At 36.7% G+C, this 20,329-nt stretch overlaps 1 protein-coding gene across 6 annotated transcripts in view; it reads left to right on the top strand.

Annotated features, from left to right (window-relative positions):
• Window positions 1-3,629: 3,629 nt before the first annotated feature.
• The window catches only part of NTF3 (neurotrophin 3), a 72,039-nt gene continuing 55,339 nt past the window's right edge, over window positions 3,630-20,329 (top strand). For 2 of the 6 annotated variants that reach the window (XM_063447811.1, XM_063447816.1), the window contains exon 1: window positions 3,630-4,464. Coding sequence is in view for 1 of the 6 variants with exons in the window: in XM_063447815.1 (XP_063303885.1) it covers window positions 5,457-5,477 (21 nt within the window). In the remaining 5 variants the exon portion in view is untranslated. The other 4 variants (XM_063447814.1, XM_063447817.1, XM_063447812.1 and 1 more) reach the window with 2 other exon arrangements.

Genomic DNA, 20,329 nt, shown 5'->3' on the forward strand with positions numbered 1-20,329 from the left:
GCTCAATTCACTGTCATTTAGGAGTTAAATCACTTTGTTTCTGTTTATGCAGCCCTAGCCACACCTCCCCTGGCTATGACTGACAAAGCCTGCATGAAAAAAAAAAACTGGTTTCACTTTAAAACAGATGTAATTTACCTTAAATAATTGTATCTCAATCTCTAAATCAAACTTTAATCACATACAGGAGGCTCTTGCAGGGTCTAGCAAGCAATTAACATAGCAGGGAATAAGAAAATCTTAATTAAACAGAACTTGCAATAAAGAAAGCCTAAATAGGGCTCTCTTTACAGGAAGTGTTTATGGAAGGCTGTGCAAGTCACATGCAGGGAGGTGTGACTAGGGTTCATAAACAAAGGGATTTAACTCCTAAATGGCAGAGGATTGAGCAGTGAGGCTGCAGGGGCATGTTCTATACACCAAAACTGCTTAATTAAGCTAAAGTTGTTCAGGTGACTATAGTGTCCCTTTAAGCATAAGACATTTTCTTTTAATGTTGTACTGTGCAGTATCAGCAGGGAGTGTCCAAATATACTAAACTAAGCTGAAGTGTTTGGGGTATTTAAAGTACCACTTTAATGATAACTAAGTGATATTAGTTGCTCTCTAAACTTATCTAACCTCCCTAAATTCAATCACAGAGCGTGGTAATGCTCAAACTCTCAAGGTAGCCAATCATTAAAAAAAATGTAGGGGGACAGGGATTGACACTCAAGATGGCTGGATGTATTTTTCTATAGCTCCTCTATATCTGAGCTGATTTAACCTAAAAACTCCTCAGAAATAGTCTCTTGATGGCAGCTAACCATCAAAATCCACACCATGCAACCTTTCATGCCCAGATTGCTTTGTCCTGAAGGGTACTTACTTTGCTTGGTTCTACGGCCTAGTGTGATTGGCAGCCCGGTGTCTGTGAGAAGCGTCTGATCTGAAGGCTCAAGGCATCGCATTAACTTCCGTACTTACACCCCTACAGTCACCAGAGATGTGCTGACCCTGAGCGCTACCTCAACTCACTGCTCTTCTTCTTGGCTGGGAGCCCACTTGGAGTTACCTCCCCCCTCCTTCAAAATTCCTGGGGAGCTCTCAAAGTACTGGAACTCTAGTGGATCTAGACTAAACTCACCTACGCAATGTTCTGCCTATGCTGGAGTGCACTGAAGGGGTTAGCATGACTGGTACAGGAATGGACTCTCTACTATGGTCTCTTCATGGCATAAGCTGCCTAATGATCAGCGACTTACTCTTTCAGTTTATAGCAGTCAGCTGTTTAGTATTGCATTGCTCTTTTTTCTACAGTTAGTACCCAGTAATATTATCTTTATTAGCCTTTTCTATGCTTACTCATCACCAGTGCAACTGTCATGCTTTACCTTAATCTGACTTTTTCATTTTAACTTCATCACACTGTGTATTTTAATTTCTTGTTTTCTTTAATTTAAAAGGATGCCTGGGAGCTCCATATGTGACATACTGTGTACTTGTACTGTGCCTCTTGTATACTAATTTTATGTTTATGTAGTATTGTCAGTCCTGTATATCTTTGTCACTATGCTTTGAGCCTCAATAGCCTTTTTGATTGGCAAAAAAAAAGTAAGAAATTAAAGGGAGATGTGAGTACGAGTCTAGTCCACTTATTTCACATATATGGGAAGTGTTCATGGAGGAAGTGCATATTTACAGGGGCCCCACTAACTTAAATAAGAAATGTCTGCGCTTGATATTGAGATATTTCAGACAGTTGCTTGTTAAAGCAGACAGTCATGTCTTCATGCATTAGTCATATAAAGTATTCTTTTTTAGAGGTGGAGTAAAATCGTGACTGCAGGATCAATTTTGTATACATTATCTATATTAGCATATTTTGTTTTAAATGGGACCTGCCATGCCCTAAATAACTTATGCTCAATAGATTAAGCATCAGATTCTATATATACATTGTGCTAGCAGTTTAGCAAATGTATAGATTAGGAGAAAAACCTATTTAAAATAGGTTTATCTTGCAGCTATTAGTCAATGCCTTGGTGTGCCGAGGTATTGCCTGACAAGGGAAAGCAAGAAAGACCTCCTACAGGAGGTTCCTCTGCTCTCCACCCCTAACAACCAAGACACATGAAATGTGGTTGCTATGTGTGGTCACTCTGTCTCGTCGCCGGCACGCTGGCACGCTGGCACGCTGGCAACTAACTAACAATGATGAGATTAGCGCTGCCTGGGGAGACATCCCAAACAGGGCACGTCAAAGAAGAGACCAAGTGGAGTGGAGGAGAATTGGAGTAAGGCCCTGATATGGGTGTTATACAAGGGGCAACAAACCACCAAGTAAGAACAAAGGAAAGGTGACTAAATCAATATATTTACACTGAATCCACCATTTATCTTTGTGATATATGGTGTATCCAATGTATACGGGAACAATTTCAGGTAAGTGAACATTTTCATTACAGGTTCACTTTAAAAGACTAGTTGAAACATGCCTGGAATGCCCCTGTAAAAATAATTTAACTGATCTGTTTGGAAGGAAAATAAGTTCAAGCCTGAGAACAATTATTCAGTGCTATACAATAGCTGTTTCAAAACCATATGTCTCTCAATTGGGTTAATGTGTGCAATCTATGGCCTTGTGTAGCGTTAAATATTTCAGCCACTTAGTGGTGCTGTTGCAGTAGACAAACTGTTAAATATGCGAACATGATTTAATACGCTTGAGTGCTAATTTCCTTTGGAGAAAGTGTTAACTTAATTGTAAGGAAGGACAAACTGACCCCACTTATAGACGGAACAGATGTTACGTGAGTTTTTTCTTTTGTTTGTTTAATGTAGCAATATTTTTGTTATTTAAAATGTTACGATACATTTATAGAACACATGCTTATGTTGCATATGCAGATGTAATCCAGTGACACTTATCTATGCTTATGGAAAATTAAAAAAAAAAAAAAAAACAATTGTGGGGCAAAATTACAAGTGGAGCAATCACCATAGAAACCAAAGGAACAGTCCTGCAGACTGCTCCACTTTTAGAAATTCTCCAGAATTGTAGTTCATAATACATAGCCTGCTTTCTTTTTGTTCTCCAGTGATATAGTTAGTGTAAGTGAGCTAAATATATAATACACTTAATTCCCAGTTGAACAGGCTAAGAAAATCTAATCTGGATTATGACAAGTCTTGGTGATCTTCATCACACATCAGTTTGGTCTTCTTGTCAAGTTTATATAGAACAGCCATGCTGTAGAACATTTGCTGGTGGTTTAACAAGCAAGTGTTCAGTAAACCATTTCCCCCAATTAGCCTTGATACCAATCCGTTCAAGATACAAATAAAGTTTTGAAACAACATAATAAAACACAGAATGGATGTTTCCAAAGACATCGTTCCGCCATATGTGCATGATAACACATACTTTTAATAAGATCAAAGACGCATAATGTTTCGAAACCCTTGACAAACATGAAACACGTTTAATGCTGAAATATTTCTACCCTCCTGCATACTGTTCTGTTTTAAATACTTTTTTTCGCTACACATATTTGGCAAGATTAAGCTGTCAGATCTCAAATTACAAGGCGTGTTGTTTGCATGCAAATGTATACAGTACACACACTCTTTCTCCCAACACACATACACATACAGACACACGCTCGTGATTTTTTTTTCTCCCCCCACTCCCCTAGCAATTGTTACACTATACATAATAGGCTTTCGTCCACGTCCTTTTAGAGCAGGCAATAATAGTTGTGAGCAGCGTTCATAATGCTAATCGTAGCCAGATTTTCATAGGGCTTTGTGGAATATAACAAGTTCATATAACACTACCTTATCTTCGGCTGTTTTTAACCCTTCGTTTATCCATTATATGCACTTTTACATTTTTTAAATCTATTTTTTTTCTCTCTCAATTACCCTGCTGCAACATGAAGCTCTACCACTATCAGATCCTCAGCTGGATGGCTTGTTCTTTTACTCTCTGCCCAAGGAGTGGTACAGTCTAATGGGAAAAGATATTCTGACATTTGCCAACGACAACTCTCGCTACAGTTCATTTGCTTTGGCTCGTCCGAACTCCCTCATCGATTGTTAGAACTCATGTGGAAGAGTCAATCTAACAGCAACGGAAAAACTTTGCAGTGTTTGCAATTTTTTTCTTTTTACTTTGAGCACTTAGAAAAATGCTCAGAACATTGACATTAATATCTATCAAGAAGGAGTATTTTCAGCAATTTTCCAACAAGGGACATTTTCCTAAAAGCTCTATTCTGTCTCATTGTGAATCTCCAACTTTGTCAAGTACAGCACTGAGAGATGATCGGAGAGGGGCAATTTGTATAGCCCAGAATTTGTCCAAGCTGCTTTGTCTAATTCATCAGATTGAGGAAACTCTACATATCCTAAGTGAAATTTACCCTACTGAGAATCCTAGACCCAGAAGAGGGTGTAGGATTTCCTGAAAAGAGGGCACAGGTAGGGGTCAATATGCCAAAAGATATTTGAAGATGCAAAGGGGAAATTGGAGATGGATATATACAGAGGAACAAGAGAAGTTTTGGGAAAGTGGAATAAAAGGAATGACTGCTAAAGTCAATGTAACTCAATGCTTTCAGGCAGCAAAAGGTATTTTAAAGGCCCATCATTAACTGCAGTGATGTACATGCATAGTGAAGCCAGAATTAACCTTATGTCACATTATATAACCGTAATGTCCTAAAATGTCCTAAAAAATATTTAGACACATCAAAAACATTTATGAGAATAAAAGTAAGATAATGTCTCAAACAACAATCTGGGGTCTGTGTGCCACATTAAAAAAAAAGACATTAAATATTTGAAATAATATTTGCATTTTGCACTAATAAGTACGTACCCATTACCTATTAAAATAAGGATGAATAAGCAATAAATTACACTTAGGATAATGTCTGTATTTAGGAAATAAGATTTTAAAATATACTTTCTAAAATATTTTATCTACCTATAAATACTCGTACTCTCAGTGCAAAAAAGCAATTCACCCCCCTCCACTTCCCATCCTCATAGCCTTTAAAATGAAACTAGACACTACTCTCATTGCAGAACTAAAATAATGAAAATAATCAGTGTGATTACTTTCTGCATTTCATATGCATGTTTATTTATATTACTCTCATTTGTACAAGATAAATATGCTTTCTGTTACATTGAAACACATTTATCAATCAATATTCTTTATTGTGTGGCTCCTATGGCTGGCACTTAAAGGGTTAATCTGCAGAGCACAGAGCCATCTGGCTTGACTGGTTTGTTATAATCGAGTAGATTATGCTCACAAGACTCAGAGTTTAAGAATCCTCACCCGTACAGGAACTCTGAGATCTTTGTAAGAAGGCTCACAAAACCAACTTTAAAATCTGAATGAAAATACTTTCAGCTTGTTATAGCTTCATGTCGGCTACTCTTAAAACATCTACACGGATGCCATGCTTAACACTACCCCCACGGTAAGGCAAATTATCCTATATGTTCTGCAGATGTATGAGAGGGTTTTTAAAGAGGCAGATGGAGGCATTGTTATAAAGGGGTTTGGGATAAAATTAATACTTAAAGTGTCTGGAAATGTTAATTGTAGAAAAGATGAATGGAATGATCTTCCACTATTCTGACAATAAAGGGAGGGGTATCCCATTGCTTGTTCCTAATTTAGAATTATAACAGCACATATGTTTGCTTCAGAGCATGGTGTTAGATAGAGTTAAGAGGCTAATTCCTTTGTCACGCATGTCTAAAAAATATCATGCAGATCTTAAAAAACAAACAAACAAACAAACAAAAACTCACTAGGTCACGAGAGGGGATGTCAAAGTAGATCCAATAGACCTCATTTACCCCGAAGGCAAGTTCTATCAATTTACAAACATAATCAAAATTCCCTTTTCCCTTCTCCTTTCCTGTACAGGTAATGCACTTAAGCTGCCTGCTTAGCTTAATATTCCCAGCCATTGTGTGTGTTTTTATAAAGCAAAGTGCCTCATGTGTTGGATACTGTAAGTGTACTTATAGGCTACGCTGATAGAATTATTTACTATTGCAGTCATCTCTAGAGTGTTCTACATTCTATGTACGCATGAAAAGTTGTTTAATAGCGTGTACAAGCCAAAAATAACTTTAACTTCCTTGAAATAAGTCAGGCTGTTTTTATAACACCTTTTTTTTTTCTCAGTATAGTGAACAGCATAGGAGAGGTTAAAGACTAATTATTTTGTGTTTTAAGCACAGAAAATATTTGATCAGTGGTCAAGATTCAGATACTTAACTTGAATCAGTGATCCCTGGATAAGTTAGAACTGTGATTTGTTTTAGAAATTCTCAGGTTGTGTGAAATGTAATTATGGAAAATTGCTGTTTTTAATGTTTTAGACTTAAGATACACTTTGTCTGTGTTGTACAGTGTGTTGCTTAAAATCTAGATCCATTCTAGATATGCTTCTGTAGAATCAGTTAACACTTGATTAGATCTATAACTAATGTCATCACCGTTTAGTGGTAAATATAACGCTCTCAGTTTCACCACCGTATGGTCGGTTTACAAAAATATTGCAAGTGTGAAAATGTTTGACATGCAATATCATAAGCTGTTGTTCTTGAACGCATGGACATAGTAGATGGCTGGGAGTCTAGGGGTGCTATAAAGATGAATGGTGTCAATTAATTACCTTGCTGGCATGAAAATGAGCTGTTTTGAGATATTTATCTATGATTTTGCAACACTGTGTGTAATGCTTTGCTCCATAGTTCTAATTGCTTTAACTTGTTTTCCTTGCTCATTTCTTTCAATATCTTTTAGCAATAAATGCTGTAAATAGTGTATTCAGAGCTCAGTTAATAATGCGCCACTAATAGGATTATGTTGCCAGATTGGGTATTTCTTACCTTTCCTTACTCACCGCTGTATGGAATTTTCTCCCATGTTTGCCTGTTTGCTTGTTTGTTTGTTGTCAATCATTTGTTGATTACTTTACATAGGGTTATGACATTTCCCACAGATTAAATAGTTTGATTGTATTACATTTAAGATTTTTTTTTTAAAATAGGCCTACTTATTATATATATATATATATATATATAGAGAGAGAGAGAGAGAGAGAGAGAGAGAGAGAGAGAGAGAGAGAGGGAGAGAGAGAGAGAGAGAGGAAAGAGTGAGAGAGAGAGAGAGAGAGAGAGAAGAAAGAGAGATTAGATGTTAAACAAGATAAACTATTGTACCAATATAATGCTGTTCTGTTATGATTAAATTACTAAAATAAAGGCAAGCACTTTTACTGCATTACATACAAGACAAGTATGCCTGTATGTGTGTGTGTCTCAGACTGGAACTATCTAGGTGTAAATCTATAATAAAGATAAAATATATGCAAAAAATGGTATTATCTCTGGCATCTACTGGATTCAGAGATGTTTCAATGTGTTTTGGTGCATGCCTAAATGCATTTGGCCAGTCTATGTACACTGGTAGGCCTTTAACTGTTCTTTATGGATATTGAATTATCTATTGGCCATGTAATTTGTCAGACATTATTGAGCAGAATAGATAAGTCATTATGAATTAAGTATGCCATTAACTTCTTTTGACTTAGTATTTATAAGGTGAAAATGTAGACATAATAGAGAGTTCCACGTTTTATATATATATATCACAGTGTTTTTAGGCTTTAAAATATATATAATTAGTTTAGAAACATCATCCCATTTTCAAGGGTGTGTCCTGTATACCGAGACTGCATGTACATAACCAATGTACTGCACAGACATATCTGAAATAAGAGATTTTTGCCTGGATCCATTAACAACTGAGTGAAAATAGTAGCCAATGAAGCCATTCCTTTTTATTCATATTAACTTGAGAACAGTGACTCTGCTTTCCATATAGCATGGTGCACTGCATTACAACAACATGGTTCAAGACCCATATTACTATTTATTGCTATCCATAAGTGCCTGACTTATTGACAAGGCCCATTAAAGCATGGGGTTTGTAAACTCAGTGTTATCCCAGTGACCTGCCCTCTAAATTAAGATAAATCAGCATTTCTTGACAAGGTATACTTATATTGGACATATATTGCTTTTGCTCAATCTAAAATTGATTCTAAACCCAGGTTTCCAAAACATGTTCTTTATCACTTGCCAACATAAGCAAAATGCAGCCCCACTGTACATGTTCCTTTTTATCCAAAAGACCAAATGACACAAATTACTTAGGGTTAAGTTTTAGGAATGTATAGAAAAGACTCTACTGTGCCAAAAATGTTCTTGACTCTGGTATACTGAGAAGATGCCTTAAAGGGATGGAAGTGTAGCCGAACATGTCTATGTTTATATTTCAAATTTTAAAATGCATCTCCAAAATAAACCTGTTATTGAGGCATGTCTACAATTTAGTTATTAAGTGCCCTTCTAAAAAAACTTTATGAATATGAATATGTTCCCAAAGTTCTTCTTATGATTGCTAAGAATGATGGGGACTTTGTGGTTTAGTTTTATTATATATACACAGTTATTCTATAACTCACCATTTATTTGCTTTTACATTTTGAAATTTTTTTTTGCCATCACAACTAGGGTTTTGATTAAAATTGGTTGTATTTGGCCTCACATGGATCTCTTGTTCTTTTTGACGTAGCTAAAGATATTTGAGCTGAAAGCACATGTCTCAGCAAGTAGCCCGACCTCTTTTATGTCTGTTCCTAATACAATCCAAATTCCAGCCACACCCACTGGTGAACTAAACAAATTGAAGAGATGCCATTGAGTCTATAAGTGATTAGTGACTATTAGAATGAAACATAGTGTTTAGTTTTATACCCTTTAGGTATCTTATTGTCTGGTATTTTTTTATCCTCTCCAAATGTAAAAAAACAAAGCCAATAAGTCAAAACTTCTGAAATCGGTTCTGGTTCACAGATATCATCACTAGGAAGAGGTGAATATGTTATAATGAAGACCATTGACACTCCAGATGCTGTGAACTACATCTCTCCCAATGCTTTGCCAGCCTCATGGCTGTAAGAGCATTATGGGACATGTAGTCCACAGCATCGGGAGTGCCAAAGGTTACCAAACCATTCTAGGCTAACATAGGCCATTGTTGGTAGCAATAATTTGGTTTGGCAAACATAACTGGCATTTGTTATACAGTCTTTATTGTGCATTCAATTAATCACATCAATGGGACTGTTTACACTTGGGCAATTAGTGATACAAGAAAGGCTAAACCAGGTAGTTGTCTACAGGTTCCCCCTTCTCAGAGGAATAAAATGAAACCCTGTTAAAACTAGAGTAAATCCACGATAACTTCCCTTTTTATCTATCAACTGCTCAATCGTACAAAAGTTGCCTTCCATTAATGTGGTTCCCCAGGTTGTTATAGTACCAGGGATGGTCCAACAAATGCATGTGCCAACTTGACAATACAGCAAGCAGCATTTAAATATATCTGTGAACCCAGACCCAATTTTCCTCCAGTCACCAGATAAGTAGAATTATATGTTTGTGTTTGTGGCATTATTGTGCATTATATGGCTAAAAATTGATTTAAAAAAAAAAAAAACCATCTGACAATGCTAGTTAATCAGTACTATTATACATTTTTGAACATTATGCCACCGTTCCAGTTATTAACTGGAAAAAAAGAAAGTATTCTTTATTTTCCATTTTTGGATGGAATAAGTTGCTGAGATAAAGATGGGCTGCAGTTACTTGTAAATTACTCTCAGTGACAGTCACTAAATAATTATCTTAGAAAAAGGATTGGGTATTCCCTCATTTTTTCCAAGTGAAAGTGTATGGCACATGTTGGGCAAGAGGATTGTTCTACTTTATTTTCGATGACATAATAAGTGCAAATTGCTTTATGCCAGGGTATTAAGGACCCCTCTACCATTACTATTATTATTACTCTGAAACTCAAGCTCTTCAACGAATAGACAGATAGGGGAGATCATTGATCCAACCATTCATTTTACTAATCCCGGCTATACAAATAGATACTTGGGCATTTACTTGTCACTAGCATTACCAGGAATCCAGGACTGCCATATCCCATGTGCAAAACACAAGAGCCAAGGACAAGATGGCTTCTGCAAGGTTCTCAGTGGGTTCTGGGTACATCCATAGCTATACTGAGGGTAACTAAATTTTTTTTTAAATATGTTTATTGGTATCATGTCTTGAATTCTTACATCAAACAGATTTTCATTAAAGAGAAAAGTCGCCTACGCAGAGGCTTAAGTATCGGTATATAAGAATAAATTCAGATTGTCACCTGCGCAGAGGCGAATTGATCAGATCATATAAACATACATAAACTTTGCAGGGATGCACATGTCTAAGCTTAAAACTAACACATGACCAGAGTATTCTGATATAACGTTCCAACATTCATGTCCCTAAGAAAAACAATTAAAGACATGTGTCTGGCTAATTACTCGGTTATGGATGCCCTTCTATCTGGCGTCCAGTCGGCCCGAAGTGGTCTAGGTGCAATGTGCCCCACCTTAAACATGTTATTGAAAACATTGCCCTTCTGCAATTCAGTATGACTGCCACTAGAGGCACTTCCGTAAAACTGCTATTTTAATCAGATGCTGTCAGCGAGACCATCTGATTGGAGCCGCGCTGTGTTTTGCTTGATGATCTTGATGATCTCAATTTAAGAGGCGGAGCTTCAGTGAGGAGACCAACACAGCAAGGGAAAAAGGGTGAGTTAACTAACTTCTTTAACCCTGACCCGGTTAGGGTACTATAGCATTAGTATTACATTTTTTATTCCTAACGCAAAGTGTTCTTTTACGTTGGATGATTACGGATTGTGTTAATGCGTAATGTGTACACGTCTAAAGAACTGACTTGTAGATTTTTAGTTTATTGCTAAATCCAGCAGGTGTTCTTTTGACATGATATGGAAAGACAATATCTAACATGGTAAAGGGAAACAACATTTAATCTATTATTGTACCTATAAACATATTTTTGGATATTTTACTTTTACAATATAAGTTATGTATGATAAACACCAGAATGAAAAAAAAAAGTGCTATTTAGTTTGAAGGTAAAATGACATATGATATATTAAAAACAATGTAGCACGTCATAGTGTTAAGAAAATCATATAAAAAAAATGCTGCAGGTTGTGATAATTGTTCACACCACTTATGAATATGTAGTAAAATAATTTTAATTAATGTATTAAAGCAGATGTTTTTAGATAAAGGATCAAAATGGATCTACCATGGTTAATTGTTGTACTGCAGATTGTTGTGTACAAATGTAATTTACAAACAACAAACTATGATTAGTAATCAATTAACTTTATGATCCTGTTGGATATGACCAATAAGCAGATAGGATACTTATGCAATTGAAACTTTTTCTTTCAAAGTGGTGGATTCAGTAAAAACCTACAATGCTTGAAAACACCATATTTTGGATGAGCAATGTTTTATTTGAGTTCATATAATCGCAATATTTAGCCATTATGGCACAAAGCAATATGTCTTAATAAGAAATGGTTCAATCAGAGTTATTCACTAAAGTGGGAATTGATTTCAAATTTAAGGCCAATATAGCTGATCTTGAAAAGTTCTCCATGTGAGCTATGCTTCTAGTTCAGCTATTTTGGTCTAAAATTTTGAATTAATTTTTAATTCCCAACAATTCTCACTTTAGTGAATAACCTTTAAGAAAGGAATTTAGTCCAGGTGTAGACGTAAGCCAGCACCAGAAATAATCTAAGAATATCTGTAACGATAAAAGCAATAAAATAAATTAATTTTGTAAAAAAAATGTTTTATTACAGATATAACTAAAAACAAAACTATTGAGAGTAAAGTTGAATATTCATATTTAACATTCAAACCTATAGGAAAAGAGTATCAAATTCCTTGATTCAGAAAGCCTCCTTTAGTAATAATCTTTTACTGCTATCACCACTCCTGGTTGTCTCTGGGAAGTATTATGTCTGAATTTCTGTTGTATTGGTAATTGGTAATTCTGTCAAGCCTGTCTGGATGGTAGATTTATGTTCTAAAAATTTGTCTTTAAATGTCTGTGTTGTCTGTTCCACATACAACAGACCACAGGGACACTTCAAAATGTATACAAAAAACGTGTTGCCTGTCACAAAGTGATTAATGGAGTGTCATTTCCCATTATGAGGGTCATAATATGTCTAACCCTGAATCATGGAGTGGCATGCACTACAATTGAAACAGGGGTAATCATGTTCCAATACAAATAAGAGCATGATTGGCCAGAGATCGGTTGGAGATAGGATGCAACATCGATTGCAAACCTATATAAAGAGGACTATAACAAGCAATTTAAGCTGTTTGTATACCAGAACAACCTATGGTTTCAAAGACGAAAGTTTGGGAACATTGTACAGTTTTCTGTTGAGCTAGTTAGTGTAAAACCCATGTTCAAGTCCTCTGATATAAGCAATACATAGATATCATAGATATTAGAAGAATCCAGTATTTCAAGGGGATATGCAACTGTCAGTGCAAACCTTATACTGTTTTACACCAATACAATGAAGGAAAAAAAAAATTTGCCAGTGTATGTCTGGCATTGTGTGAAACCGATACAATAGAAGGACATTTTAAACTTGGCACTGTAGGAACTTTATCCCACCCTCAGGGTAACATATCCACTTGCAATGGGTTTGCCTGGGGAAGTGGGGAAGAGATAAATACCTAACTGACTCTCTTTATCCTTGGAACCTCTATCTTCCTGCACAGGGCAATAATCAGCCATTGCCATGTGCAAATGTACATAACAGGTGTCTATGAAGGATCTGTGAAAATGAAATTCCACGTATCTTTAGATTGTGTTACATAGTTACAAAGGCTGAAAAGAGACATGTGTCCATCAAGTTCAGCCTTCCTCACATTTGCTATTGATCCAAATGAAGGCAAAAAAAACCAACAGTTTGAAGCACTTCCAATTTTGCATCAAACTAGGAAAAAAAATCCCTCTTGACCCCAGAATGTCAGTAAGATTTACCCTTGGATCAAGAAGCTATTACCCTACAGTTGAAAAATTATATCATTGAATATTCTGTTTTTGCAAGTGTGCATCTAGTTGCTGTTTAAACATCTGTACAGATTCTGATAAAACTACTTCTTCAGGCAGAGAATTCCACATCCTTATTGTTCTTACGGTAAAAAAAACTTTCCTTTGCCTTAGACTAAATCTTCTTTCTTCCCGTCTAAACACATGACATTGTGTCCTATGTAAAGTCCTGTTTGTGAATAGATTTCCAGACAATGGTTTGTACTGGCCCCGAATATATTTTATAATGTTATCATATCCCCTCTGAGGCGCCGTTTTTCTAAACTAAAGAGGTTTAAATTTGTTAACCTTTCTTTATAGCTAAAATGTTCCATTCCTTTTATTAATTTTGTAGCCCGCCTATGTACTTTTTCAAATGCCATAATATCCTTCTTCAGAACAGGTGCCCAAAATTGCACAGCATAGTCAAGATGTGGTCTTACCAATGATTTATAAAGGGGCAAAATAATATTCTCATCCCGAGAATTAATGCAGTTTTTCATGCATGACAATATCTTACTGGCCTTAGCCACTGCTGATTGACATTGCACATTGTTGCATAGTTTGTTGTCTATAACAATTCCCAAATCCTTCTTGTGTGTAGTTATCCCTAATTCACTTCCATTTAGGGTATAAGTTGCTTGTCCATTCCTTACGCTGAAGTTCATAGCTTTGCATTACATTTCACTTGCCATTTGAGTGCCCAGTCCCCCAGTCTATCTAAATTTATCTGTAGCAAGGTAATATCTTGCTCACATTGTATTACTTTACAGAGTTTAGTGTCATCTGCAAACACTGAAACACGACTTTCAATGTTATTTTCAAGATAATTTATAAACCTGTTAAATAGAAGGTGTAGCAGAACAGAACCCTGAGGGCACCACTTACCACCTCTGTCCATCTTGAAAACTTACCATTAATGACAACTCTCTGTAGTCTATTTTTAAGCCAATGTTCTACCCAAGAACAAGAATTTTCATCTAGACCAATTTCCTTGAGTTTGAACACTAATCTATTGCGGGGAATGGTATCACACACCTTGGCAAAATCCAAATAGATTACATCCACTACAACACCCTAATCTATACTTCTACTTCGTTCTTTGTAGAATGCAATCAAGTTAGTTTGACATGACCTATGCTTCATAAATGTCATCCCTTTCAAATACTTTCACAGCTACAGAAGTTAAACTCACAAGTCTATAATATCTAGGCAAGGATTTTAAACCCTTTTTAAATATAGGAACCACAACTGCCTTCCTCCAATTCTCCGGTACATTTCCTGAAATAAAAGAACCTTAAAAACAGAGATTCACTTATTTCCACACTTAGTACTCATAGATGAATACCGTCAAGCTTTGTTTATATTAACTTTCTTTAGTTGCTGCATCACCTTGAGTCATCCAATTATAATTTTTCTGCATTTTTTTTTTAGCAATCATTTGCCTATCCATTGCCATAGGTTTTTCCTTAATATATACTAAGGAGAAATAGTTATTTAAAATGTCTGCCTTTTCCTGGTCTTCATTAACTTTTTTTAGAATGTATGTACTTAAAAAAATGCTTTGTGTTTGGTTTTACTCTCTTTGACTATCACTTTCTTATTTTGTAGTTTACTGAATTTAATCGCCTTTTTGCACACATTATTGTCTTCCTTATATCTTTTATAGGATGCCTCTGATTTGTACGATTTGAAGGCTTCTTATTTTTAATTTCTTGATTCACTTTCCCATTAGGCCACATTGGTTTCAATTTGTTTCTTTTATATGTATTACCCAATGGTACATACTGAGAAATGTACCTTTCTAATATTTTATTTAAAGAAAGTCAATTTGTCCTCATTGTTATTTTCACTAAAGAGTTTATGCCAGTCAATATATTGTAAAGCTGCCATTGACTTGCTGAAATTTGCAGCTTTCTTAATTTGCTCAAACATGTGTTGTTCCTCGTCAATATTAACGTTAGGTGGTTTATAACATATCCCAACAAATAATTTATTTCCCTTATTCCCTTGCCCCAAGCAGATATCTACCCATAAAGCTTCTGCATTTTTCTCATCACATTCCACTTGCTTGAGATTTGGCTTTAACTCATGGTTGACATACAAACATACCCCACCACCTTTCCTGTTTTTTATATCCTTCTTAAATAGTGTGTAGCCATTTAAGTTAACTGCCTAGTCATGTGTCTCATCCCACAATGCTTCAGTTATGCCTATTAAGTCATATTGTTTAGTGTATGCTATTGCCTCTAGTTACCCCATTTTGTTATTTAAGCTCCTTGCATTAGTACGCATACATTTAATATTATCATGAGTCACTTGTACTTTTTGTGAATTTTTATTAATATTACATACCTCCTCTGTTCTGAATTTGCCCCTCCCCATCTCCTCCCCCGTGTACTGATCTAAAGACCATTTCTTTTCTGTCCTTTCTCAATTATCTAGATAACTATGACCCGCCCCCCCACCACTAATTTAAAATCTCCTCCAACGTTCTAGCCATACTGTCCTCCAGCACTGCAGCCCCTCTCCCGTTTAAGTGCAATTCATCATGGCTATAAAGCTTTTACACACCTGCAAAATCAACCCAGTGCTCTAAAAGTACTCTCTAAAAAAAAAAAAAAAGTCAGCACTAGTTTGCCCTTTCCTCTTCCCACGCCCCCTGCTACCTCGCCCCACTGCTACCCAGCTACGTACCTGTTCCTTAGCTGTCTTATCTCCTCTCCTCTGTTGCACATTGTATGAGAAGATACTTGTCCCCGCCAGCTACAGTGAGTGATAACTGAGGGGGAATAGCAACATGTGGTTGCAAAAGCTGTGTTAAGCTCCGTCGTTTGCTACAAGTAATTCCCTTTTTGTCCTCTGATTTGTTTTAATTGCATTGGATTTCCAATTTAATTCTAACATATTAAAAAAATATCCTTAAGGTTATTTGCTAAGTAAGAATTCAAAGTGAATTGTAAGTGAATTATAACTTTAAGGCCAAAGTAACCAAACTAGAAACAAAGCTGACTATACAGAACTGGCCCCTCTTGTCGCGTAGTGGCTGGCTCTGCCCCACTTTGCCTCCTTGGCTGAGATCATCAAATTTGATGATCTCAAGCAATACAATGCGGAGGCTATTGTACATGCATGGTCAAACGCTGCACTGTGTCAATCAGCATCTCCTCATAGAAATGCACTGGATCAATGTATCTATATGGGGAGTGTTCAGCATCACAACGAAGAGTGTGAAGACGCTGAACATCAGTGCTGCAGACTGTGCAGCACTGGGTCCTTCATAAATGTTGGTATGCCTGCCGATTAAAGATATTGTCTAATATGTACCGCCATCGAGGTTTGTCAACACATCAGGGTATTTGTGGCAAGGTTACATAGGTTATGGTAATAGTCCCGGAATGATCCTGCTATCTCTTGCGAGATACATATGTCCAATCACATCACTCACCTTTGGTATGTACAATCAAGCCCTCTCTTAATGTAGAAGCCTTGCCAATTGCCTCCCACACATGTTCCTATGTTCATTCAGACAATGCCAGAAGTGGAGGTCTGCTAGGGCCTGTGGAGATTACATCACCTTATGTAGTCTCTCCAGTCTGGCTATGAATGTATATAACTTTGCTATGCTCCAATTGCTGCTTCTTCAGGCAGAAAGCTGTTCCACCAAGATTGATTCATTAAGACATGAAGAGCATTGCAGCAGGTGGAACAGCGGAGAGGTTATTCTGATACTCTGCAAGCAATGATCTGACCAAGTCATGGAGTACATGTCTGATGAAGGTCATAGCAACATATAAAAAAATCTATAAATTTGCATGATGCGTAGGCAGTGAAGTAGAAAGTGTAATCACAGTCATCAGGATGGAGAGCTCTCCAGAGTCCACCACTTGATATTTATGCAGCAGAGATACCACCCTGCCATGTCGATTTGACGTGTGTGTCCAGAGGTATTCTGATGAGGATGAGGATGCACGTTGAAATCCCCTCTGAGAACAAATGTACTCTCTGTTATATGGCCTGTTGTTAGAAGAGGAACTGGGAAGTGTTAAGTGCATATATAGTATACAATGTGTGCATTGTGTCCCCAAGCAAACCCTTACTAAACAGGTACATGTTTTTCTGGGATGCCTTGCACTCTCAAGGTTCAGCACCTGCCCTGTTGTCCAAGTCTCCCACCCATGTAAAAAGATGGATTAAGGTGGTGGCATGTGATGCGGTAACATCTTTAGCTTCACAGGCTGTTGTAGAAGCAGAATGTATTGTTCGGTCTGCGACACTCGTGTGTCCAAGGCCGCAATATTCGTACTCTAGCAATTTCTTTATGGATAATGCACAAGATGTGTTCCAATATCCTGGAGACATCATCTTTAATGGATAATGAGTTTATAATTACGCCCCAGTCCAGTCGCCCCACTCCTCTCCTGTCGGACAGTTTAGGCAGTTTAGAATGGTTCATGTTGCTGGAGGAGGTAATGCTAGGGCTGGGCGCAATATTGGAGTATGTCGATTGAGACTGTGGGGGCCTTCAGGGTCTTGATGTATTTTCGCATGGAGGCCGTAGATCTGTGTTCAGGGCAGGTTGAGGTTTGCGGTTTTGATTGTAACAAAAAAACAAGTGAAGACATGAAACACAACCTTAAAAAGTTTGCATAATAAATGAAAGCTTATACAGTTCCTTTAAGTTATCCCCCAGGACAGCTTTAATAATTTGGCAACAGACATAATATTTTCACAAAAAAAATAGACATATTTCCAATATTATCTTTATTCTTACTCCTTTTCAAAATATTTCTACCACAGACTATTCACAAAAGACTATATATTATCTCTGTTATTGCCTTTATCAGTGGGTGTCTGTATGTTATTTTTACATTTGTTTATAAAGCTGCTGTATGGGATAAAACTATAGAATGAGGAAATACCATTTATCAACATAACTGTAACATGCTTTGCTTCAATGAACTGCTTTGTAGGTGCATCCTCTCATTTAAATAGCCAAATCAACAGAAGGGAAAGTGAAGAATATTAATAGAAACTTATATGTTTAGGAACAGATTTCATGAAAACTCAGCAAGAGGCTCTGATAGAAATTGTCTGGTTTTATTTGAATGTGGCTTATTTTCCAAACTCCCCTTGTTTGAAAGATGTTAAAGTAAACCATCGCTCCTTGTTAAACATTGTTATAAGTCCTGCCTTCTGCACCTGTCATTCAGCATTGAGATACGAGGAGAAAAAAAGAACATGGCTTCTGTTTCTCCTACTCCAATATAATGCATGCCCATGCTGTGCCAAGACTGATTGGTTTGTGGAGCCCATGTGCAAAAAAAAAAAAAAAAAAAAGGCTCCCTTTGCTGTTCCCCACTATTCAATAGACATGAGTAGGATGTGTGGTGTCTGAGTGTGATTGAGGTGGTTTTCCGAATGTGATATGTGTATGTGAGCGCCGACTGAGTGAGATTGTGTGTGAGGGCTGTCTGAGAATGATTGTGTGTGAGGTTTGGCTGAGTGGGATTGTTTGTGGAGTTTTATAAATAACCAAAGTGACTATCAGCCTTAAATCAATATCCAATAAATTAGATATCTCTTATGTGTAGCCTCACAAAGAACACCAAAACCTTGATATGATTATTCAATACATCTTTTTTTTATTAGATTGTGTGTGAAGTTGGCTGAGTGTGATTATGTGTGTGAGGGTGGCTGGCTGAATATGATTGTGTGTGAGGGCTGGCTTAGTGAGAATGAGTGAGAGGTTGTCTCACTGTGATTGTGTATTTGGCTGAGTGTGATTGTATGTGGGCTTTGCTGAATGTGCTTGTATGTGGAGTTGTCTGAGTGTTGGTGTGTTGGTAATATTATCCTAAACATGCATTTTTTACCACTTTAATGTTTACCTTATTGCAGGGTGGGGTATATTCCCTGGCGGCCCCTGTGGTACTGATATTATCTCTAGTGATCCAGTGTAAGAGCTTGTGGTCTGCATGACCAGAGGATGCAGACCTCACCAATAGCTGTTTCAGCCTGGCACTCATATAGTGAGTCAGATAGTTTGCATGATTACCTGTGGCAGGGCTCTGACTTTTTCACTAAGCACAGGAATTGTGAAGGAGCACTTAAAGTTGCTGAATATGATAATTGAATATGTAATATATGAATTAAAAAAAAAAATTCTACTCCTCCATTTTTTCCTCTTTTGGTTACTTCTTATTTGTGAATAAAATCAACATTTAGTGGCTGTCCCCCAATCATCAATCAATGGCGCCATGCACAGAACAGAAATTTTGCACCAATTTTCTGAAAAAGCAAAACAACTTTCCTATTGATCGTCAATGGGTTAGGATTAATACAAACATAATTAATAGAAAGTATGATTACAAAGAAAGCAAATTGCTAATTTCTACTCATTTTACCATACATCTATCCAGCTGTTTTTTTTGTTTTTTTTTAGTTTAAACTATTTTTATTGAAGGTCAATAGCAGTACAGAAAAAAATGACTTTGCAGTGGTGTCAAATTGCATTTATACAGCAAAGCACGTAGACAGAAAATACAGGTGTGGAATTGGATTCATGTATAAAAAGCACATCTTAACATTATAAAATCCTACGCTGTATAGTAACCTGTAAACAAAGACTCCAAATGTTTTTCAATTACGTTTTAGAAAATTAGAGTTTGCAAAAGAGATGGATGAATACAAAAGAAGCCTGACTGGAACAGATATAAAGAAGAAAACAAAAAACAAAAAAACAAGGGGAAAACAAAGGAGGAGTGGGTGAGGGGATTAAACAGAGAGGGTCGTTTTAGAGGCTTGTCCATAGGCAGTTTTGAATAGATACGCATGCCAGAGCTTCTATATTTTGTCATATTTATAGAGTGAATGTTGAAGTGTAGTTGTTAGTTCTTCCATGGAGCTAACATAACTTACCTTTCTGAGCAACTGATTGAGTAAGGGATGTAGGGAACTCCAATTTTTTGCAATGCAAATACGGGCGGTTGTAAAAATCTTGTGTTCGTTTTTTCATGTTTCGAAAGAGGCTTAGGTTTGTAGGATTTCTGTTCAACAGGGCAACTCTGGGTTCATGTTCTAATGCAATGTTGGAGTATAACATAGGATTCAGAATACAGCAGTTCAAAAATGAATACAATCAAATGGACTCTAGCTATAAGTTACGGTTGGCTAAGCATTAATGTACACCACTCTTAATGTTGAGTCTCCTCAGGACATCCGGTGGCCCTCAGCAAAGTTT

The sequence above is a fragment of the Pelobates fuscus genome, chromosome 3 (assembly GCF_036172605.1).
Source record: "Pelobates fuscus isolate aPelFus1 chromosome 3, aPelFus1.pri, whole genome shotgun sequence".
NCBI classification, from domain to species: domain Eukaryota; kingdom Metazoa; phylum Chordata; class Amphibia; order Anura; family Pelobatidae; genus Pelobates; species Pelobates fuscus.